The sequence below is a fragment of the Thunnus maccoyii genome, chromosome 18 (assembly GCF_910596095.1).
Source record: "Thunnus maccoyii chromosome 18, fThuMac1.1, whole genome shotgun sequence".
NCBI classification, from domain to species: Eukaryota; Metazoa; Chordata; class Actinopteri; order Scombriformes; family Scombridae; genus Thunnus; species Thunnus maccoyii.
The window spans coordinates 18,321,440-18,345,959 of record NC_056550.1 but is presented as its reverse complement, the minus strand read 5'-3'; the positions used below and the strand labels follow the sequence as shown (position 1 = coordinate 18,345,959).

At 40.5% G+C, this 24,520-nt stretch overlaps 2 protein-coding genes and 1 pseudogene across 2 annotated transcripts in view; all 3 read left to right on the top strand.

Moving 5' to 3' along the window:
• Positions 1 to 1,116: 1,116 nt before the first annotated feature.
• LOC121883933 lies at positions 1,117 to 6,213 on the top strand (annotated as a pseudogene).
• Positions 6,214 to 9,432: 3,219 nt separating this feature from the next.
• Positions 9,433 to 24,520, top strand: part of LOC121883509 (myosin heavy chain, fast skeletal muscle-like) — a 45,354-nt gene continuing 30,266 nt past the window's right edge. Inside the window, exon 1 of the mRNA XM_042391807.1 lies at positions 9,433 to 9,486. The gene's annotated coding sequence lies outside the window, so the exon portion shown is untranslated. The remainder of the gene's footprint in view (positions 9,487 to 24,520) is intronic.
• LOC121883527 (myosin heavy chain, fast skeletal muscle-like) lies at positions 9,574 to 21,462 on the top strand. Its single transcript, XM_042391825.1, has 39 exons — positions 9,574 to 9,792; positions 10,038 to 10,181; positions 10,272 to 10,428; positions 10,540 to 10,567; positions 10,648 to 10,759; positions 10,843 to 10,935; positions 11,016 to 11,079; positions 11,203 to 11,301; positions 11,392 to 11,495; positions 11,591 to 11,729; positions 11,847 to 11,965; positions 12,074 to 12,223; positions 12,303 to 12,473; positions 12,560 to 12,866; positions 13,316 to 13,389; positions 13,478 to 13,565; positions 13,655 to 13,772; positions 13,880 to 14,003; positions 14,102 to 14,238; positions 14,352 to 14,607; positions 14,886 to 15,128; positions 15,239 to 15,415; positions 15,535 to 15,680; positions 15,796 to 15,886; positions 15,990 to 16,379; positions 16,541 to 16,667; positions 16,760 to 16,878; positions 18,293 to 18,489; positions 18,615 to 18,798; positions 18,887 to 19,052; positions 19,231 to 19,355; positions 19,504 to 19,812; positions 19,893 to 20,096; positions 20,205 to 20,330; positions 20,418 to 20,588; positions 20,709 to 20,813; positions 20,906 to 21,001; positions 21,129 to 21,260; positions 21,415 to 21,462. The coding sequence occupies exons 1-39, from the start codon at positions 9,589 to 9,591 to the stop codon at positions 21,430 to 21,432; spliced, it is 5,814 nt and encodes a 1,937-aa protein (XP_042247759.1). The 5' UTR covers positions 9,574 to 9,588; the 3' UTR covers positions 21,433 to 21,462.

Here is a 24,520-nt window from a genome sequence, read left to right as displayed (position 1 = left end):
TGCATGTTTGTATTTCAGTTGGTGAGAACTGGTCTGGACTGATTACGTGAGAATGGCACATAATATAATGCTAAATCTTTATAAACTTTATGATAATAAAGCAGAATCTTAACAATGTGTTAACATTCACATTTTTTGCACTTTTCGTCAATGGCTCTATCCATTCTTGGCCAGTAGAATCTGCTACGAACAAGGTGTATTGCACGCTCGTAACCAAGGTGGCCAACATCATTATGCACACCCTGCTGTGCCCTTTCTCTAAACTGCTCAGGTAAGATCAACTGGTAGACAAGGTTATCTCAGTCAATCCACCTCCTCTATAATATGCCATCTATGAATTTGAGTCTTTTCCATTCCCTGAGAATGACATCTGGATGCTCAAGATTTGTCTCTCTGAAGCTGGGTTTTAAAGCTCTCTTCACAAAGTTGATGACATGTGAGATGGATCATCTTTTTGAGCACTGCACCAGTCAGAGTATGTCATGGATGGTAAGGTGTCTTCACCAAAAACACCAGGTACTAATGAGGGGTCAATGGCAAGAGACTGCGCAACAACAGGTTATTCTGGGTGGTGGTGGTGTTCACCTCTAAATGTCACAAGATGATGGTGACATAAGGCGGAGAACGCTTCATGACCTATGTCATCTCTTGCATCCAAGAGCTGTCTTTTCATATCCTCAGTTTTCCCTCTCTTTAATGAAAGCTTCATCCTCATAAGGCAGGTCTTGAGGCCGGTGGGATAACCCACAGTTATCTTCATCACAGTTGGTTTGCCCCATTCTGTACTTAATGGTGAACTAGTAGGTAGAAAGAGTGGCTAACTAGCGATGTCCGGCAGCATCTAGCTTTGCAGATGTTAACACGTATGTGAGGGGATGGTTGTTGATAAGTACAATGAAACTTGTGTCATAAAGGTAGTCATTAAACTTCTCATAAACAGCCCACTTTAGGGCTAAGAATTCAAGCCTGTGAGTGGAGTAGTTTCTTATGCATTTGGAAAGACCTCGACTGGCATACATTACAACTCTGAAGTTCCCCTCCTGCTGTTGGTAGTCTGCAGCCCCCAAGCCTTCACGACAAGCATCAGTATGTATGACGTACAGTAGGTGAGGCAGTATGGACTCCTTGAGCATCAACCACATGACCAAGGTACTTAACTGAGGTCTTAAAGAAATGACACTTTTCTGTTGATAGCTTTAAGCTGTAATCTTTAAGATGGTTCAGCACCTTCATGAGCCATACTTCATGCTCCTGTGTGCTCCAATGTGTCTGAGGACATGATTAAGTCATCCAGAAACACAAATACCGTCATCGACACACTTCTCCATGAGGTGTTGGAAAGTGTTTGGAGCATTTGTGACACCCTGTGGCATGCGATTGAATTCTGCAAATCCTCTGTGTTCAGGAGGGAATATGCATCTCTGATGGTTCATGCATTTATCTTTCTGTAATCGATGCATAGCCTTTTTCCACACCAAGACTATTGGTGATGCAAAGGGGCTCTGACTCTTTGATTCTTGCATCAAGCAGTTCTTTGAAGTGCTGCTTAACTGCATCTCTTTTGCGGGGATAAATAGGCCTTGGCCTCTCCTTAAAAGGTGTTTTATCATGCAGCTTGATGTGATGTTTAACAGCAGTGGTGTGACAGTATAACAGGCCATCCACAGCAAAGACCTCTGGAATGGACTTAAGCTTGGGGATGATGCACTCTTTCCATTGTTCAGATATTAGTGAATCATCAAGGTTGAGCTTGAGATTGTCACTGTCAGGCTTGTCCTTATGAGGTGCACGTTGTTCAGGTCCAAGTGGAACACCATTTGGACCTGGTTGCTGGATCTGGGCTAAGATTTTGGAAAGAGTTCACTCTACCTATGTGTGCTTGACACTCTTTGATTCAATTTAAGTGGTGCATCGAGTGCATCTCTCCAAATCTAAACTAGCCAAGATATACCCACAAATAACCCTATCTATGATAGATGTAAGACTACGGATGCAACATTGATTCACATGTTCTGGCTCTGTCCCAATTTGGAAGGGTACTGGAACTCTATTTTCGAAGCTCTCTCTACAGTCTTAAGCATTAAAATAAACCCAAACCCTCTTATGTCACTGTTTAGAATCATTCCTGAAAGGATGCAGTTACCTGTGGGGGGCCTTAAAGTAGTCGCTTTCACTACTCTCCTGGTGCGTTGTCTGATACTTTTGATGTGGAAGGAGGCTGCCCTGCCCTCAGTCTCCCACTGGATAAGGGATGTGTTGTCTATCTTGAAGCTTGAAAAAATCACATATACACTACAGGGCTCTGAAAAGACTTTTGTTAAAGTTTGGAGATTTTTTTTACGTTCTTTGACAAACCCTCTACACAAGTACAGGAATAAATAATGAAATGAAGTTTCATTATTATGGTTTTTGACATTCTGGGCCTGAGCATGCTGCTTCTGCTTGACCTCTCATTACAATTTAAATGCTTTTCATTCTTCAATTTAACTCTACATTACAAAGTGCATTGTATTAACTATGGTCTTTCATTATGTACACTTTGATATACAGGCATACTATGCTGTACATTCCTCTATAAAGAAGACCAAGTTTAACTTTGCTGAGTGACAGCAGGGGATAGGGGATGTTCGCTGTGGGGTGGGAATGGTGTTCTTTTTGCAAATTTATGTAAATTGTGAAATTCAGTAAAAAGAACTGTGAAAGAAAATTCAGTAAATAGTGAAGCTGTCCGTTTCATTACTTTATATTATAAAGAAAAAGAAAAAAATCTGTTCTAATAATCATCCGCTTATAGTGATTAATTTGACCCGGACAGACGTGATCACTATAAGCGGTAAACACAAATGAAAGTACAGTTAAGAAGTGTTCAATTCTCAGTGCTTCATACACAAGTTAAATGTATCCTTTGTTGGACCAAAATGCACTTATTATCAGTTATCAGTTCTTGATGGTCTTTGTTTTTCTTGAGTTTCATTAAGAAATCAGTTCTGGTCAGTTTTTTACTTAGTCAGTTTGTCTTGGGCCCGAGCACAAAAAAATAATCTGAGATCTCAGGAAAAAGCACAAAAATAAAATAGAATTCTCCTTAGTTAGGTTCCCTTTGATTTGGTTCCTACTGCCCTCTTGGAACGGCGCAACATCCACATGTCAGCGACTTGACAAGATGAAGGCATCCACAAGCAGTGATGGCAATCTGGATGGCAGACAAAGCAGCTCCACACATAGAATTGTCCCTCAAAAAAACCAGCCTGCACACAAATGTGCAGAACAGTTATCATACAGTCTGACCCTCCTTGATTTATTCTCCATCACATAAGAATTACAAGAATTGAATCTGCACCCACGCAGAATTAAACAACACTTACAATGACTGTAATAAACATTTCTGAACTAAATTGTCTCTTTCCTTTTTTTTGTATATATACATTTCAGATGAATGCACATATCCAGCCTTTTAAATTTTATATTATATACACATTAGCTTTTAAACGCAGATATGCATAAATTGCTTCACGTGCTTTCCCAAGGCTGCAACAGCAGCTATGCATGTTGCACTTAGCCTAGCTTCTGGCTGCAATTAAGTTGAAAGTGGTGAGCGGCTAAAAAGTTTAGCAACATCAGCTATGTTCTCTTCACAACACAAAAATGTTATAACCTGATTGTTTTTTGCTTTGCCATACCTTTCAACGTAAAATAACACACAGTTAAATTGTTATATCAAAATCTAAATGCTAACTGGCTGCCTTCAGGTGGCTAACTCACCAGGATAATCCATTAATTTGGAAGGAAATGCCCCTCAGAGTTTCTCCCAAGGATTCTCTTTCAACTTGAGGAGATCAGTGAGAGGCTTGAGAAAGCTGGTGGAGCAACATCCACTCAGATTGAGATGAACAAGAAGCATGAGGCTGCATTGTGACCTTGAAGAGTCATCCCTGCAGCATGAAGCTACCGCAGCAGCTCTCCACAAAAAGCAGGCCAACAATGTTGCAGAGCTGGGAGAGCAGAGCGACAACCTATGTTGTGGGAAAATCTTCAAATGGGCCAATAAATCTTCAAGTCACCCACAACTTAGCATTAAACTCAAAACCTATGAGAGAACGACTCAAAGAAATACACTGGAAGCTGGTAGAGTTCAATGTGAATAGGTGAATATGCATAAAGAGCAATACAAAGCAAACCGAGGCCTTGACCCTGGGATAAAGAACCTAATGCAAAATCATAAAACATTAAATTACATACCTCTCATAAACCCTCCTAATATGGAGCTTATTTTCTAAACTCCACCTCGCTTGACCTTGACACTTTAGTAATAATCCAGACATGACTCATCTCAGAAAAAAATGGTGTCTCAAACTTCTCTAAGATGTATCAATTGAACCTGGCATTTTCCACATTTCTCACAATACACATGGCCTAGCGGCCTTCAATCATTGCACACAGAAAATCAAAATGTGACATTACAGATCATCCCCTTCCAAATTCCCTTAGGAACTGTCTCTTATTGACGTAAATGTTATCTTTGCACAATTACTAACATGTTGCACAGTTACTAGCATAACTGAATGTTGGGGACATCTGTCTCCACCACACCTCCAGTTTGTCAAACAGAAGCTGGAGAAGAAGAAGAGTGAGTACAAGATGGAGATTGATGACCCCTCCAGCAACATGGAGGCTGTTGCTAAATCCAAAGTAAGTGGTTTGTTTTTAAGTGAGGGATGTGCCTTTTTTAACATCTCAGGAATTTTGAGAAATATAACTTAAGATATAAATCAGATGTTAAAATGAAACTAATCACCACTATATTTAACTATTGCATTGCATTCAGTTTGAATTGCTGAATGTATTCTTTTTAAAGAAATTATGTTTTTTGGTGATAGAGAAACTTGGAAAAAATTTGCAGAACTCTTGAAGACCACTGAGTTAACTCAGAACTAAAAATGATGAGAATGTTTGCCTGATGAATGACATAAATGCACAGAGGGCAAGACTGCAGACAGAAAATGGTGAGTCACCTAAAATTAAAACCACTCTGTGGGTGGGGTTAATCATATTTTATTCTATTTTTTAACTTTTATTTATTCGGGGACACTCCAGACTTGCTTTTAGCCTGATCACATTCACACAGTTACACACATTCACACTTGCTCAGTGCAACCATAATCGAACCTGCTGACCACTGAGCAGCTCCACTGGAGCAGTTGGGGTTAAGGGCCTGGCTCAGGGGCACCTCAGTGGTGTCGCTCCCTGAGAGTTAAGAAGAAGATGGAGAGAGACCTGAATGAGATGGAGATTCAGCTGAGCCATGCCAACAGGCAGGCTGCTGAGTCCCAGAAACAACTGAGGAATGTCAAGGGACAGCTCAGGGTGAGCTTTCTATGATCATTTGGTTTAAAAAAAAAAAGAGAAGAGAAGGTCTTTTGTTTTTTTTTCTTTGTTGTCAGGACCGAACTGCACCTTGATGATGCTGTCAGAGGACAGGAAGGAGCAGGTTGCCATGGTGAAGTGCAGAAATTTCCTGATGGTAGCTGAGATTGAGGAGCTGAGAGCCGCTCTGGACCAGACAGAAGAGAGGACGCAAAGTGGCTGAGCAGGAGTTGGTTGATGCTCGTAAGTGTGTCAGACTGCTTCACTCTCAGGTTTATGGAGGTCACAGTCAAGGACCTGCAGCAACGTCTGGATGAGGCTGAGAACCTCGTCATGAGGGGTAGCAAGAAGCAGCTCCAGAAACTGGAGTCAAGGGTATGCACTGTATATAAATTCTCACAACAGATCCTTCTGTGGACGCACATCACACTTTCAATGTGTGAAATAAATTCTGTTTATTTCAATTGACTGTGATCTTTGTATATAAAACTGATGAATCATTTACCATCTCTTTTCAGGTGTATGAGCTTGAAGCTGAAGTTGAGGCTGAGCAGAGATGTGGGGCTGATACTGTTAAAGGAGTCCACAAATATGAAAGAAGAGTGAAGGAGCTGACCTACAAGGTATGTCCTATTTTAATAAACTACCTTAATATCTCTCAATTCTCTATTCTTCATCACTTATAAGTCTTTATCTGTGTAGACTGAGAAGGACAAGAAGAATGTGGCCATACTTCAGAATCTGGTGGTTAAGCTGCAGCTCAAAGTCAAGGCTTATAAGAGAGGAGGCTGTAAGTCAAACCACTCATAGCAACTGTCCATCTGAATGTTCAGTGTGTTGCAACATTCAAAATTTCGCAAACAAAAACATTCACTACTTCCAGTCAAGCTTAAAAGCTTTAGTCTGAAGTGATGTAAAGTAAAACATAAAGCTGCACAAAATTGAAATACCAGAAGTACCAGAATTTCAAAATTGCTTGTAAGGTCAGTACTTTCCAAATCTGTTGGCCAACTAGCAAAATGGACATGAGAGGATTTAGTGGAATTGGTTGATTCTGCATTATTGTTTGGGGTGTACTGAGCATACAAGTGTAAACTTGAGACTTGTATTATAGTGCAAGAATAATACCTCAAGAGGTTTTTATAAAGTTAAATTTAACATTAATCTAGCTTTTGTTAAATCGGTATTGCTCTTGAAAGCTTAGCTCCCTGTAATTCTACATTTAGGTTTGAGAAAGTGTCAAAAATGATTGTGTGAAGCTAAGACAGCCAAGTAAAAATGAAAGGGTGAAGCAGACACTGGTATTGCTGCAGTCCTTGAGACACACTGTTCTGATCATTCAGCTCCATGATCAGGTCAGCTGTGGTTCAGGTTGATACAATTTTGTATAAATTATGGAAAAATACAGATCCACACAATTAGTGTGAATTATCTGTGTCAATTACCTGTGAAAGTATATAAGGGATGGCTGTGTAAGGTGCTGGGAAGGGTGTTTGGGCTGTTAATGCTGCTGTAGTTTTGTAATGTGAATGTACAGCGTGACAAAGAAAATAAAAAACTAAAAAAACTAAAATATGATACTACTATCTTCAATATTTCTATTCTATCTAATTATTAGGGTTTGTTGGTTTCCCTGTTTTTTTAATTATTATTTTGACAGTAAAATAGATATGTTTATTTATTTATTTAATTGACATGTGTGGATGCAGATATTTCTCTTCCTTTCCCCTTTTTTTTCTGGATCCAACTCATTTGTAAACTTTTTTCATATTATTGTTAATTGTTCTTTACTCTCAGTTTGTTTGCTTTTCCCCACACTCACTCCACAAACACACACACACACACACACACACACACACAAACACACACTCGTTGAGTCCACCTAACCCCAACCCTGTGTGTCATGTCCCTCTGTACTTGGAGATGTCCATATATCCATTCTTAGATGTATAAAGCAAAGAAGCTATGAGGAGTGATGGAAAATACTCCTGTACTAATATATGTTAGTCATGTTAAGTTCACCCACTATTTGCTGAAATTAATCAGTATATGTCCCAAGAACCTGCTATATATATATATATAAATATATATATATAAATATATTTTTTCTTTGGTGAGCCAAATTGACTCAACATGCCATAAGCCTTCAAGATCTGCCAGGACACTTGTATCATGCTTCTTTAATAGCTTCTTTAGTATCAAATGTAGCAACTGGCTGATGTTCATTTGGCATGTGAAACTTATTTTGGGCCTGAACTCAAATGAGTTGCCAACTGTTTTCATGTCCATTTAGGGAGATACATAAAACGTGATTGAACTTTTATTGATGGTACTTCATCTTTCATTTTATTACAGGAATATGAGATGTGACAGAATCTAGTAACTGTAGACAAGAAACATTTTGGCACACTTCCAAAACTGAACTCCATGCATACATGGCCCTTTAAAAATATTAATGTGATGTAACCTCAGTTAATAAAGTGCTTTGGTCGTCATATTGGCAAGTTTAGATTTATAAGATTTATAAGATCAAATAGTGCACAAATACAGCTATGCATTATGATATATTTTTACGTTATTCTCTCTATATTACTGGCACACACAGGAACACAGAAGTTTTTATGAGCACAATGAAAGTTTTTGTAAATATAGCATTACCACAGTCAAGCATTATTAAGCATTATACATAATTTTCCCCAGACTTAGTATATAGTTTATATTAAAGATGAATATAAACATTTAATTAAAATGTGTTGACAACTGTCTTATATAGTGTCATTTAGGGGTTAACTTTCAAAGATCTCAAATACGCAAGTGTCCTGCAACTGAATACTGATGGTATTTTGATGAGTTTCCAAAACCAACCCCCAAAGCTGTCCATGAATTAAAAAAACATTGTTGATGATAACTACGTCTCAACTTTCATGTCCTTTAAATCTAGAACTACATTTATTGGAATTGTAAACAAACGGTATTCTGCACTATTTAATGAATGATAAATATTTGGCAATCGTTTAATGCCTGCACTTGGAGGCAGTAGTGGACCAACATTTATAATATCAAGTTTGTAAATCACTGAGTTAATCTACAGGAGAAATGAATAAGCAGACCCCTAAGTCCTATTTGGTTTACTGAAGTTTTACTTAAGTATGTGTGCATGTCTGACAGTCTTTCCCATATACTCTACATTAGTAATGTAGTCCATTCTAATGTAAATATTCAATTTTCCTACTAAATAATGATCACATTTTTATAACATTATATTCAATATTTTAACAACCACATCATATATGTCACATTCACATTTGCAATTACACATACAGTACATTGTACTGCATGTATTTTTCAAATTTTAGTTGCAAATAAAGAATGCTTGCAGGCTGCATAAACATCACTGCCACAAAATAAGCAACAGGATGAGGCCATGACCAAACTGGGTGAGAGACTACAGCTGACCAAGCACTCAAGCACTCCCACCCTCTATAAAAGAGGCAGCCCTGGACTTCTGCATGAACTGGTAGGCACCCAACACAGGTGAGTGTATCGACTGTGATCTTAGTTGGAATTCCTATTGATCAGTTGGTAAAGTTAATGTATTGCTAATTACTAATGCATATTGTCCATGATTCTTTGTCAGAGTTATCTTTGTTTTAAGTGATATTAAGATGAAATTTCATGTCATATCAAAGAAGTCTTGAGCAGATATTATTCCAAAACAATTTTCTTTAAATACTCTTAACACATTTAAGTAGTTTTTCCAGAAATCACACAATTAATTCATTTGTGTTGACATCCAGTACACATCCTTTCTCAACACATACTGTATACTAAGTGATCATTAAGAGCAGTACTATTTCTCTGGGTGTGGAGGGCAGTTGAGGGGATGGGAGAGAATTGAACTTTCATGATTCAACTGAATACAGCTAGCACTTATTAGTTAAATCTGAATAAGTTTTACCACCTTCACACTCGACTGCACTCAAACTGACTTTCTGCCGGGAATATTTAAAATGAGAAAACCAAACTGAAAAAAGTTATTGTACTCACGTTTAATCATCTTTTTTATAGCATCTTGACTCCACCAGATACTCTACCACTCATCATTTTTTGGAACCAGCTGAGGTAAAAGATGTCAAAGTCTCCAACATCAGATGGATACAACATCATTACGACATCATGCTGATATTTTAACTCTATTTTTTCAGTCTCCACTAAAGTGCCAACATGAGCACAGACGCGGAGATGGAGGCCTATGGCCCGGCGGCCATCTACCTCCGGAAGCCAGAGAAGGAGAGGATTGAAGCACAAACCGCTCCTTTTGATGCCAAAACCGCCTTCTTTGTGACTGATAAGGAGGAGATGTACCTCAAGGGTAAACTTGTGAAGAGAGAGGGTGGCAAAGCCACAGTTGACACAGACTGTGGTAAGGTAGGCAATTGATTATTTTACTTTTTTAACAACATTTTCCCATCTATTTCCATTGAAGACCCTTTCTATGTAGGAGGATGCCATTCTTTCCATTGACATTTATTTAAAACTTAGGAAAACATTTAGTGGTTTTAAATTCATACTGACACAGTGGTTAACAAGAACATCCATCTGATTAACTCTAAATTTGAAAAATAAATTCTGAGTAAAACATTTTTTACTGTATTTTTACTGTATCTTTTCAGACAGTCACTGTGAAAGAAGATGAAATCTTCCCCAGGAACCCTCCAAAGTTTGATAAAATTGAGGACATGGCCATGATGACCCACCTCAACGAGCCCTGTGTGTTGTATAACCTCAAAGAGCGTTTTGCATCCTGGATGATCTACGTGAGTTTCCACTTTACTAATGCAATGTGCATTTATATCTGCATATCTAAATGTTAACACTATGTTTAATTTCTATCTGTGCTATTACAGACCTACTCTGGGCTGTTTTGCGTTGTGGTGAATCCCTACAAATGGCTTCCAGTGTATGATGCTGTAGTTGTGGGAGGATACAGAGGCAAGAAGAGGATTGAGGCACCACCTCACATCTTCTCCATCTCTGATAATGCCTATCAGTTCATGCACACAGGTAAGGTCAAAATTAGCAGTGTTAAATTGTGTAGAAATTAAATTAAGAATAAGCTTATTGAAGGAATTACAAAACTGGAATTCATGTGAAATGTTTACGTTTGTATTTCAGATCGTGAGAACCAGTCTGTCCTGATCACGTAAGTATAACAGAAAGTGAAACACTAAATCATATAATGACGATAGAGCAGAATCTTGACATGTGTCTCTTATACCCCAGAGGAGAATCCGGTGCAGGAAAGACTGTCAACACCAAGCGTGTCATCCAGTACTTTGCAACAATTGCAGCTATTGGAGCCAAGAAGGCTGAGCCAACACCTGGCAAGATGCAGGTAAATTGGTTGTTTAAGATAAAACTTAAGTTTAAGAGGAGAGTTAATTTGAATGTTTATGTAACTCAAATCCTCTCTTGCAGGGCTCCCTTGAGGACCAAATTGTGGCAGCCAACCCTCTGCTGGAGTCCTATGGTAATGCCAAGACTGTGAGGAATGACAACTCTTCTCGTTTTGTAAGTAATCCAGGGAACATCTCAGGACATTTTGTTGCTAAATTACAAAAACTGATGCCATCAATGATCTGGCTCTCTAGGGTAAATTCATCAGAATCCACTTTGGCTCTACTGGAAAGCTGGCTTCAGCTGATATTGAAACATGTAAGTTTCAACAATGGTATGCCTCAAGACTCATCTGGACTACAATCTGGGCTTTAATAAAGTAATAGTATTAAAATGTAATAGAGTAATCTCACAGTGTCTGGTTAAATTTGTTTTTCTTAGATCTGCTGGAGAAGTCCCGTGTAACCTTCCAGCTGTCTGCTGAGAGGAGCTACCACATCTTCTATCAGCTGATGACTGGCCACAAGCCTGAGATCCTGGGTATGTTACAATAAGAATTTGAAATTGAAACTGAAACAATACCAAGGACAACACAAAACAATAATATGTATTTTTACTGTGCTCCTCTAGAGGCTCTTCTGATCACCACCAACCCCTATGACTACCCAATGATCAGTCAGGGTGAAATCACTGTCAAAAGCATTGATGATGTGGAGGAGTTCATTGCAACAGATGTAAGAAAACACTTTAGTCAAATGGATCTTTTGTGCTTAAGACAACTGGGCAAAATGTTTCAAATACCAATAACTTTGCTTCATGTACAATGTAGACTGCTATTGACATCTTGGGCTTCAATGCTGAGGAGAAGATGGGCATCTACAAGCTGACTGGTGCTGTGATGCATCATGGCAACATGCATTTCAAGCAGAAGCAGCGTGAGGAGCAGGCTGAACCTGAAGGCACTGAAGGTAATTCTGATAATTATATCTTGTAGGGACACTACTATGGGTTTGTATATATCATACTGTATATTTCTAAACATGTTCCAGTTCACAGATAAAGCTAAAGGTTTTTTTTTCCATCAGTGGCTGATAAAATCGCCTACCTCATGGGCCTGAACTCAGCTGATATGCTGAAAGCTCTGTGCTACCCCAGGGTCAAGGTCGGAAATGAGATGGTGACCAAAGGTCAGACTGTCCCACAGGTAAGATAAAGAAAATTTAATGTTTAAAAAAATAAAAGGGCAATATTTGCATTTTCACATGAAAATATGTTTGTGAGAAATTCTCATTCTAAAATCTTTTATTTCTAGGTCAACAATGCTGTCAGTGCTCTGTGTAAGTCTGTCTATGAGAAAATGTTCTTGTGGATGGTCATCCGTATCAATGAGATGCTGGACACAAAGCAGCCAAGACAGTTCTTCATTGGAGTGTTGGATATCGCTGGATTTGAGATCTTTGATGTGAGTGATTTGAAGAACATTTGAGTTGTATCACATCAACAATGTTTTTCTATGACTGATTACATTACTATTATTACAGTTCAACAGCTTGGAGCAACTCTGCATCAACTTCACCAATGAGAAACTGCAACAGTTCTTCAACCACCACATGTTTGTCCTGGAGCAAGAGGAGTACAAAAAAGAGGGCATTATCTGGGAGTTCATTGACTTCGGTATGGATTTGGCTGCCTGCATTGAGCTTATTGAGAAGGTAAGTAGTCAGTTGGGTCGCAGTGATTTCTTGATTCATGTGCAAATGTTTGCTTCCACAGTTTTTAATTATTTTTTTTTCCTCAGCCAATGGGCATCTTCTCCATCCTTGAAGAGGAGTGCATGTTCCCCAAGGCCTCTGACACAAGTTTCAAGAACAAGCTGCATGATCAGCATCTTGGCAAGACCAAGGCCTTTGAGAAGCCAAAACCTGTAAAGGGCAGGCCTGAGGCTCACTTCTCCCTGGTTCACTACGCTGGTACAGTGGACTACAATATCACTGGCTGGTTGGACAAGAACAAGGACCCCCTGAATGACTCAGTTGTTCAGCTCTACCAGAAGGCCTCAAACAAACTTCTGGCCTTCCTGTATGCAACCCACGGTGCAGCTGATGGTAAGAAATTAGATTGATCAGAGTGATCAGAGTGATGAGTATCAGAACAGATGATATGTATTATCTTGCAAAACCCATATACTGCAGAACTATCCATGGTGTCAGAAACACCTTAAATTTTTTAACCACAATTTTCAGAACTATTTTCTTCTACTAATTGTATAAGAAAGTGAACAACATGGTTGAGATTGCTCTCTTTATATTGGCTATTAGCAGCTTAATCAGTGGCAGTTTATGATGTCATACAACATGCAGTAGTTTGTAGTGATGGGTAAAAACTGTGACTGTTACACTTGATTCAGGCCTAGTATAAAGCTGATGACTATTCTGTGGTAGTATATTCATGTGTTTGACTCACTTAAAACATAGTCTTTCCACAGAGAGGAAAAGAGATTCTACAAAGTTATCTATTTAGTACCACTGATAAAATTTAATGTTTGTGAAAACAGAGGCTGCTGCTAGTGGCAAAAAGGCTGGAAAGAAGAAGGGTGGTTCCTTCCAGACTGTGTCTGCTCTTTTCAGGGTATGTATTGTTTCATATTTTTGGATACCAATTAAAAACCTCATCTTGAAATACTGTTGACCATTTATCCTGTGTTGCTGATCCACAGGAGAACTTGGGCAAGCTGATGACCAACTTGAGGAGCACTCACCCTCATTTTGTCCGTTGCCTGATTCCTAATGAATCAAAGACCCCAGGTTAGAAGCACATAGCCCAGCTTTGCACACTAAATATGACATGGTGATATGAAGAAATATTTCAAACAATATGAATTTGCAACTTTCAGGTCTTATGGAGAACTTCTTGGTCATCCATCAGCTGAGGTGTAACGGTGTGCTGGAAGGCATCAGAATCTGCAGAAAGGGCTTCCCCAGCAGAATCCTCTACGGTGACTTCAAGCAGAGGTAATGTAATTTTTAATGTAAGCAAGTCAAGTTAAATTTCAGCTGAGTTTAAACAGCCAGCCAAGATGTGGGGTCATTTTAAGTAACAACATAATTTTCTCTTGTAGATACAAAGTATTGAATGCCAGCGTCATCCCTGAGGGACAGTTCATTGACAACAAGAAAGCTGCAGAGAAGCTTCTAGGCTCCATTGATGTGGATCACACTCAGTACAAGTTTGGGCACACTAAGGTTAATTTCTATGAACAATGTCAATAGATATGTCATATACATATGTCCTTTTGTATCAGTTTGAGCTGATGACTGAGTTCCTTCAAACAACCACACAGGTGTTCTTCAAAGCTGGTCTGCTGGGTACACTGGAGGAGATGAGAGATGAGAAACTGGCTAGTCTGGTGACCATGACTCAGGCTCTCTGCAGAGGATACCTTATGAGGACAGAGTTTGTTAAGATGATGGAGAGGAGGTAGGATTGTCATACAGTACACTGAACTGTTCTGTCCAATGAAATAGATTACAGCTGTTTTTGTTAAGTTGCGTTGCAGTAAAAATGACATTTAATTTATATTCATTTTTCAGAGATGCTATCTTCACTATTCAGTACAATGTCCGTTCATTCATGAATGTCAAAAACTGGCCATGGATGAATCTGTACTTCAAGATCAAGCCTCTTCTGAAGAGTGCTGAGACTGAGAAGGAGCTGATGAAGATGAAAGAGAACTATGAGAAGATGCAAACAGACCTGGCTACTGCCCTGGCCAAGAAGAAGGAGTTGGAGGAGAAGATGGTTTCCCTGCTGCAGGAAAAGAATGACCTGCAACTGCAAGTGGCTTCTGTAAGTAGGATACAAAAGCAAGTGTGATTCTGTCACATCCACACTACACTAATTGAATACTGTCGCTAACATTTTCATCTATTTGAAATTTAAAGAGGCCACATTCTCTTCTGGTCATCTCATCTTCTATGTGCCTTACCAAACATGTAGGCTGACAAATGTTAATGAATATATTAAAAAATATGTGTATATTTTTTTGTATTGGTTCTGACGATATTTATGTACATTCAGAGAATAACTACCTTATTGACTTACTGTATGTTCAAAATATACTGTAGGAATGTGAGAACCTCTCAGATGCTGAGGAAAGGTGTGAAGGTCTGATTAAGAGCAAGATCCAACTCGAGGCCAAACTCAAAGAGACAACTGAGAGACTGGAAGATGAAGAGGAAATCAATGCTGAGCTGACTGGCAAGAAGAGGAAGCTGGAGGATGAATGCTCTGAGCTGAAGAAAGATATTGATGACTTGGAGCTCACCTTGGCTAAAGTGGAGAAGGAGAAACATGCAACTGAAAACAAGGTTGGAATAAGTTTAAACCTACATTTATAAAAAAAAAACTGTATATAAGGTTAGCTTTCAAACATATATATAAAGTGATGGAAATAATGCACCTTGCCTGACACTTCTAGGTGAAAAACCTGACAGAGGAGATGGCATCTCAAGATGAGTCTATTGCCAAGTTAACCAAGGAGAAGAAAGCCCTCCAAGAGGCTCACCAGCAAACACTGGATGATCTCCAGGCAGAGGAGGACAAAGTCAACACTCTGACCAAGTCCAAGACAAAGCTGGAACAGCAAGTGGACGATGTGAGAAAACATTACTTTTGATAACATGTTTGTATTGTTAGCTTGTGTGTTAGAATTGACATTCCATGATAACAATTTAAAACATTATTTATGTCAACATTATAATATCATCTCAAAAGCTTGAGGGATCACTGGAGCAAGAGAAGAAGCTCCGTATGGACCTTGAGAGAGCCAAGAGGAAGCTTGAGGGAGATCTGAAACTGGCCCAGGAATCCATAATGGATCTGGAGAATGACAAGCAGCAATCTGAGGAGAAAATCAAGAAGCAAGTTTTCTTTTTCATCTTTAACCCTTACATTGAACTACTGCCGTAATGCAACACAATGATCCTGAGTCAAAACTAAAACCATAACAGCAATAACTGTTTTTTCCTCTTCTAGGAAGGAGTTTGAGACCAGCCAGCTGCTCAGCAAGATTGAGGATGAACAGTCTCTTGGTGCTCAGCTTCAGAAGAAGATCAAGGAACTCCAGGTTAGTAACTGACATGAATATTATACTCAGTGAACTGAAAAACATCTTGTTACAGTATGTTCCAGTTAACAAGCCTTCTTGTTATTACTATCCTCAAACTTAGGCACGTATTGAGGAGCTGGAAGAAGAAATTGAGGCTGAGCGGGCTGCTCGGGCTAAGGTGGAGAAGCAGAGGGCTGACCTCTCCAGGGAACTTGAGGAGATCAGTGAGAGGCTTGAGGAAGCTGGTGGAGCAACAGCCGCTCAGATTGAGATGAACAAGAAGCGTGAGGCTGAGTTCCAGAAGCTGCGCCGTGACCTTGAAGAGTCAACCCTGCAGCATGAAGCTACCGCAGCAGCTCTCCGCAAGAAGCAGGCCGACAGTGTTGCAGAGCTGGGAGAGCAGATCGACAACCTCCAGCGTGTCAAACAGAAGCTGGAGAAGGAGAAGAGCGAGTACAAGATGGAGATTGATGACCTCTCCAGCAACATGGAGGCTGTTGCTAAATCCAAAGTGAGTGTTTTGTTTGTAACTGAAATATTTGCTTTTCATTATGCTTAGAAATATGACCTATAATGGATAAATATGGCAGTAGCGTTCAACTTAGATAAATGCTCAACATTTGCTTTGTTCATGTAAATGTTTTTAAATACATCATGTTTTGTTTTTGTTAGGGAAACTTGGAAAAAATGTGCAGAACTCTTGAGGACCAGCTGAGTGAGCTTAAGTCCAAAAATGATGAGAATGTGCGCCAGCTGAATGACCTAAGTGCACAGAGGGCAAGACTGCAGACAGAGAATGGTGAGTCACTTGTGATGAAAAGTAGTAATCAAAACCAGTAATGATCATTTTGATAAATAACACATTTAACACAATTACATTTTGTGATTCAGGTGAGTCTTCACGGCAGCTTGAGGAGAAAGACGCGCTTGTTTCCCAGCTGACCAGGGGCAAGCAGGCTTACACTCAGCAGATTGAGGAGTTGAAGAGACACATTGAGGAGGAAGTGAAGGTATAATAAGTTTACATGTTACTATACTATGTACTATTATTAGCTTTTAACAAGGGATGAACTGAGTCCTTCTTATCAAATTTAGTTAGTCACCTATTTCTCCACCTTAACCTAGTACTACTAACCCATATGATCTGCTGGCTGTTAAGCATTAAACAAAAACAAAAAAAAAAAACAGTTTGTGCAACATGTCGTCCGACCATGTGAGAAAGAAAAAAAAAGAGTTTGAGAGAGAAATTCAAATATCGCTTAATTTCCTACCACCATACCTGGCCAATCACTGTGTGAAGTGGCTGTGAATGTTGGGTTGCCTGTTTAGGAATGTTATCACCATATTACCATTTAACTGATAAAGGGATTTGTGGAAATTGGATCTATTCCTCTTCATGCGGCATTGCTGCTACACCTCAGTCTTGTCTTTTATGACTTAAGCACCTCCCACACATCTGTCTATCCTTCCTAACCAAGCAAGCAAAGTTTATTTATATAGCACCTTTCACAGACACCAGTCACAAAGTGCTTTGCAGTCCAAGAAATAAAATCAAATACAATCAAAATAAATAAAAACAAAGACACCAGATAAAATATACAAGGAGAGCATACAAAACATACAAATTAAAATATAAAATATCACATACTATCCAAATGCCTGTCTGAACAGATGGGTTTTTAGCTGCTTTTTAAAAGAGTCCACAGTATCCAAGGGCCTTAAGCTTATTGGGAGACTATTCCAAAGCTTAGGGGCTGCCGACTGGAAAGCACGATGTCTCCATGTCTTAAAATGTGTACAAGACACACTTAGAAAGCCCTGGGTGGAGGACCTAACAGCTCGGCTTGTGGTGTAGGGGTGCAGAAGGTCCATAATATGCTGTGGAGCCTGGCCATGCTGGGCTCTATAAGTGAGCACCAAAATTTTAAAATGAATCCTAAATTTAACTGGAAGCTAGTGAAGTGAGGTTAAAATAGGATAATATATGTGAAATATCTGTTGTATCGTGTTAAGAGCCTAGCAGCAGCATTTTGGACAGTTTGTAAATGGTGTATGGAAGATTTATTGAAAAAGAGTGTTACAGTAGTCCAAATGTGATGAAACGAAAAGCATGTATTAACATCTATTTCATTTCTTGATACCATAGACCAGAGTTTGGCTGTGTTTCTCAGGTGAAAGAAGCTCATGGAATGGTCAAAAATTACACCAAGATTACGCACCAAGCACCTTCCACCTGAATTCCTGGATTCTAAATCCCTCATACTACACCAAATAGCAAATCTGATAGATGTGAAAGTAAATTATCCAAATCTAAATGACTCAATCAACATGTTTCACCATGACAAACTATGTATTTAAATAAAATTTAGATAATATTTGTATACATTATAGATCAATTAAAATGCCTCTTGCCATGTTCATCAGGCCAAGAATGCCCTGGCCCATGCTGTTCAGTCAGCCCGCCATGACTGTGATCTGCTCAGAGAGCAGTTTGAGGAGGAGCAAGAAGCTAAAGCTGAGCTGCAGCGTGGAATGTCCAAGGCTAACAGCGAAGTGGCTCAGTGGAGAACCAAATATGAGACTGATGCTATCCAGCGCACAGAGGAGCTGGAGGAGGCCAAGTAAGTCACTACCTTTTCAGAGTTTAAATTAGTTTTCAATTCAATTGCTTGCTTTTCCAGATAACATTTCACATATGTTGCTATCACTATGCAATGAAGTGTAAACAAATACTTTTTCACAACAGGAAAAAGCTTGCCCAGCGTCTGCAGGATGCTGAGGAGTCCATTGAGGCTGTGAACTCAAAGTGTGCCTCTTTGGAGAAGACCAAGCAGAGGCTACAGGGTGAGGTGGAGGACCTCATGATTGATGTAGAGAGAGCTAATGCTCTGGCTGCCAACCTTGACAAGAAGCAGAGGAACTTTGATAAGGTAACAGGAAAACAAAACCACACTGATTTGAGTGAAACACAAATCTATCTTAGTAATTAATCATTGTTATTCATCTATATAATTCTAGGTCCTTGCAGAATGGAAACAGAAACATGAGGAGGGCCAGGCAGAGCTGGAAGGAGCCCAGAAGGAGGCTCGCTCTCTCAGCACTGAACTGTTCAAGATGAAGAACTCTTATGAGGAGGCTCTGGATCAGCTGGAGACCATGAAGAGAGAGAACAAGAACCTGCAGCGTATGTTAATCCCACGATATTTAATATAACTATTATACTGATTGTAAGGGTGCTTCCTTGACCTGTATAGATGAAGGTCATGAGGTTTTGTGTTGTTAAAACCTAATTTTGTAGTTATAATGTATACAGCATAGTCTAAGTTTCTCTAAACTGGATTTTGGCTTTTGGTGTACTACAGAGGAGATCTCAGACCTGACTGAACAGATTGGTGAGACCGGAAAGAGCATCCATGAGCTGGAGAAAGCCAAGAAGACTGTGGAGACTGAGAAGTCTGAAATTCAGTCAGCACTGGAGGAAGCAGAGGTAAAAATCTAAATTACAACATTAGACCACTTATGTGATAAATTACAAAAGCATTTATGTAATGGCAAGTATTCATTTGATTTTTTTCTTTACTTTTTCTGAGAAAGACTGGTAACCTTTAGGTACATGTTCAACTTTTTTCCTTTAGGGCACACTGGAGCATGAGGAAGCCAAGATTCTCCGTGTTCAGCTTGAGCTTAACCAGATCAAAGGTGAGGTTGACAGGAAGCTTGCAGAAAAGGACGAGGAGATGGAGCAGATCAAGAGGAACAGCCAGAGGGTGATTGACTCCATGCAGAGCACTCTCGATGCTGAGGTCAGGAGCAGGAATGATGCCCTGAGAGTTAAGAAGAAGATGGAGGGAGACCTGAATGAGATGGAGATTCAGCTGAGCCATGCCAACAGGCAGTCTGCTGAAGCCCAGAAACAATTGAGGAATGTCCAGGGACAGCTCAAGGTGAGCTTTGTCTGATCACTCAATAAACAAATGTTGAAGAGCAAAGAAAGTTAACTCTTTTTTCCTCCACATGTTGTCAGGATGCCCAACTGCACCTCGATGATGCTGTCAGAGGACAGGAGGACATGAAGGAGCAGGCTGCCATGGTGGATCGCAGAAATGGCCTGATGGTGGCTGAGATTGAGGAGCTGAGAGCTGCTCTTGAGCAGACAGAGAGAGGACGCAAAGTGGCTGAGCAGGAGTTGGTTGATGCTAGTGAACGTGTCGGATTGCTTCACTCTCAGGTATATGTTCAATAATTCACAAGAAAATGTCTTTATGCAGAATGAATAGAGTATACATACCAGCTTTGTTTTACATATAAATTAAATGTAACTTTTTTTAATATCCAGAACACCAGTCTTCTGAACACCAAGAAGAAGTTGGAGTCTGACTTTGTGCAGCTTCAGAGTGAAGTGGACGACACTGTTCAAGAAGCAAGAAATGCTGAGGAGAAAGCCAAAAAGGCTATCACTGATGTGAGTTTATGTTTATGAGTCTTCTTTTTATAAAATTCAACTTTACCTCCCCACATACTTGTTCATGCTTGATGCCCATCATTTCAGGCTGCCATGATGGCTGAGGAGCTGAAGAAGGAGCAGGACACCAGTGCTCACCTGGAGAGGATGAAGAAGAACCTGGAGGTCACAGTCAAGGACCTGCAGCACCGTCTGGATGAGGCTGAGAACCTTGCCATGAAGGGTGGCAAGAAGCAGCTCCAGAAACTGGAATCAAGAGTATGCTCATAATATATTCGGATGTTAATCACACTTTCAATATGTGGAATAAATTAAATCTTTCTCACTACTAAAATCCCTTAACAAGGTTTTCACAAACTGTATAACATCACATTACAGGTCCGTGAACTGGAAACCGAAGTTGATGCCGAGCAGAGACGTGGAGCTGATGCTGTTAAGGGAGTCCGCAAATATGAGAGGAGAGTGAAGGAGTTGACTTACCAGGTAATTTCTGATTTAACTCAAAACTATCCTGATTACTTAATTTCATAATTTTCTCTCTATACTCCATCAATAACACTCCTTTTTTTGTATAGACTGAGGAGGACAAGAAGAATGTGCATAGACTTCAGGATCTGGTGGATAAGCTGCAGCTCAAAGTGAAGGCTTACAAGAGACAGGCTGAGGAGGCTGTGAGTCAAATGTTTTGTAATTTTTCATATAGGAATGTAGCACAAATCAATAACTACAGAAAGAAACCATACTAATATGATGTTATATTAAAAAATACAACATACTTCAACTCTAAACCCTTAACAGGAGGAGCAGGCCAACACTCACTTGTCTAGATTCAGGAAGGTCCAGCATGAGCTTGAGGAAGCTCAGGAGCGCGCTGACATCGCTGAGTCCCAGGTCAACAAGCTGAGAGCCAAGAGCCGTGATGCTGGAAAGGTAACCACGTGTTTTACAAAAATTATTCTGTGGGCACCTTAGTTTGATGGGGTTATTTGACTTTATATACACGTTAAATAGTTTTATAACATTTTTTATTCACAATTTATTATAAGAATAGATGCTGAAACTTTTTTTCTTGTTTTCTTCCTAGTCTGACGCTGCTGAATAAGAGACATCCTTTTGGCACCTTTCAACAGAGTTCATAAAATATGAACTAGTTGTTGAATTGTCTTATTACAATGTATTCATTCAATAAACCTTTTTTCCTTATAATTTTATATTTACTCTGTATTATTTACTCTCTAGTTTCTCTTTATATCATGCTTGAGCACACAGTGTTCAACACAGTAGCTAGGTGGAGCTGCATCAGTTAACTTGGCTAGAGTGTGTGTTGCAGTACATCACTTATCTAGCTAGCTGGATGGGGAGGTCTTTCAGCTCAACATTAACATTTCCCTTTCCTAGAAATAATCATGATTCATTCCCACATGACAATTTCCGGTAAAATGAGACTGTCTTCAGCTTAGCATCACTCTTTGAAAGATTGATAGCAGTGTCAGGTTCAAGCTTAAAAGACACCTTCACATTTTACAGAGGCAGAAATTAAGAAGCATAACTAAAACATAAATACAGCATCATAGGCAAAATATAACCTTCAGAGCCACAGTTAATTCCCATTATCATGTCAATTATCCACACCGCTGGATAATGAAATTTGTTACACTTTTCACCATTCCATTAACAAAAACATGTTCAGCATCCTATATAACAAAGGTTACAATATTGTAATCCTAGTTCTATAAGAATGCTAGGAGCCCTCTACTGGACTCTGTTGGTAATACTATCCTCCAATCACACACACACACACAATCGCCCACTGAAATATGCATGTACGTAACAGTCAATCGGGACACACCTACCGATTACGTGTGTCTCACACAGTATATAATGCAATGCCTCACTGCTGCTCTCATCCAGAAACCACTTCAGCGGACAGCGTAGGAGCGGCAGGGTCCATAGGTAGAGCCTGCCTGTGTTTATAGAACTAGGGTTACAATATTGTAACCTTCGTTTTATCTCACACAAGCTCCTCCCTGTAATGGACTTTATGGGTACAGTGGACAGAGCCTGATGAATGTTCGCCCTGCCACAAAATGTCATCAGACTGCCTCACTGAGCATGACCAGCTATAGGTTAGTCGCTGCAGCTCTCCTACAACTTTATAAATCAAGCTGCTTCAGTGGAACAGTAGGGGGCCCAGCCCAGCCCAGTTTACATGAACATGAAACTGGGTGTAACCATGGTTTAACCTTGCAGGGGTGAAAAACCATATAACAGACACCCTGCACACTTCATTCCCTGAGTCATCATGGATCACGGGAAAATGCAGGTGCATATTGCCCAGGGGAGGGTCAAGTGTACCACAGCTGACACTCATACCATCCTCTTCACAAGTCCTGAGTTGCCCCTGCGATAATGGACCTTGAAAAGGAGCCCGTCATGTCCAAAAGATAGAACCTTATGAACGAACAAGGTGTAGATCAAGATGCTGCCATGCATATGTCCTCGACACTTGCCCCACTGATGAGGCCGTTGACGCTGCTACACCACATCTGTAATGTGCTCAGTCACAGTGGGGGGGCCTCACCTGCCTGCCTGTAGACTTAAGAGATGCACTCACAAAGCCAACTAGCTAGGCACTTCTTGGATAGGGCTTTACTGGCCACTCCCTCACCATAGCACACAAACAGCTATTCAGTGCGCTGAATGGGGGCTGTGTATTCAACATAACATGCCAACACATGTACTGGGCACAATAGATGCAATTTTGCCTCTCTGACGTTCCCTCAGGGTGGAGGACAATATGCCTCTAGCTGAATAGTTCTCAAACTAAATGAACTCCTTATGATCTTGGGAACAAAGGAGGGGGTCGGTCTGAGAGTAGCACAGCTGTGATCACCACAAAACAGCAAATAGCTGGGGTGAACCACAAGGCGCACAGTTCACTCAGTCTCTTTGCTGAAGTCAGCACAAGCAGCAAAGCTGTTTCGAAACATCCTGGAAGGAGCCACTGAAAACAGCTAGCTGCAGTAGCTAACAACCTGGGTGTGCTGGGCATCACTGCAGCCCTCCCCACCACAGTGGATCAGGTCAATTTTCTGGGCTGCATCATCAGCCAGATAAATAACCCGAGTCTGGTTGTTGCCACTGCTGCAGGGCTTGTGATGTCATTTGCCACAGTAAGCTCACATCATGTGGCTGGGACAGAGAAGACCTCCTGGGAGCTCCCATAGTTCCAGACGGGCTTTTCGGGTCTATTTCCTCTGTCAGTCAGCGCTTTAAGAGGCTGGAAGAGAAGGCGCAGCTTGGAGTACAGCTTTCTTGCAGCTACCCCCCAGGTAGCCATCCACCCTCTAACACGGCTTTACGAGAACTGGTGTCACAGTTGTGCATTAATGGACTGGAAGGACGCAACACTAAGATTGGGTTATTCACTCCAGTTCTGTCATGTTCCTCCTCTGGTCTTTGGCATCAAGGAGATAAATCTATTCTCTAAAGAGGAGATAGATTCTCCCTCCAAGCAGATCCAGGTCCTGTTGTTAAAACAGGCTGTCTTGATTGTTCCCACTCACGACAAACAGAGGAGGTTTTTCTCTGTGTACTTCCTGGTTCCCAAGAAGAACGAAGGTTTCAAATCAATTTAGGATCTCTGCATCCTGAACTAGTGCATTGCCCAACAGATGTTCCGCATGCTAACCATCAAGAGATTGCTAGATCTGGTTCAAACAGGTGCCTGGTTCACCACCATCGACCTGAAGGATGCATATTTTCACGTCAAGGTGGTTTTCAGGGGATAGCTTACAAGTACAACAAGCTCCCATTTGGCTACTCCCTGGCTCCCCGCACATCCAGCAAGTGTGTGGCTGTGATACTGTGACCACTGTGCGACCAGTGCATGAGGTTCTTGTTCTACTCGCTCGTTGTCATGGCCAGGCCCAAGGAATGGGTCATTTTCCCACACAGCCAGGTTAGTGCTGCACCTAACCCAGTTAGGTTTTGCCATCAAGTGGAAGAAGAGTGCTCCCCTGCCACGCCAATGGTGGGAGTATCTGGACATTGTACTCGACTCGGTTAGTCTGCAGGATGTTCTGTCGGAAACCAGACAGACAGCCCTGCAATAGCTAGTCATCAAAGATGGTTTGCCAGCCTGTGCTTAGATCCCAAGGGGCACAAGTGCTGCAGGGTGAACTTTCCCC

Excerpts from the sequence above, each read along its gene's own strand:
- LOC121883527 (XM_042391825.1), top strand. The coding sequence starts at position 9,589 with ATGAGCACAGACGCGGAGATGGAGGCCTATGGCCCGGCGGCCATCTAC. Across the intron at positions 13,773-13,879 it reads TACGGTGACTTCAAGCAGAG|ATACAAAGTATTGAATGCCA; the intron begins GTAATGTAATTT and ends TTTCTCTTGTAG. Across the intron at positions 19,053-19,230 it reads AGAGAACAAGAACCTGCAGC|AGGAGATCTCAGACCTGACT; the intron begins GTATGTTAATCC and ends GGTGTACTACAG.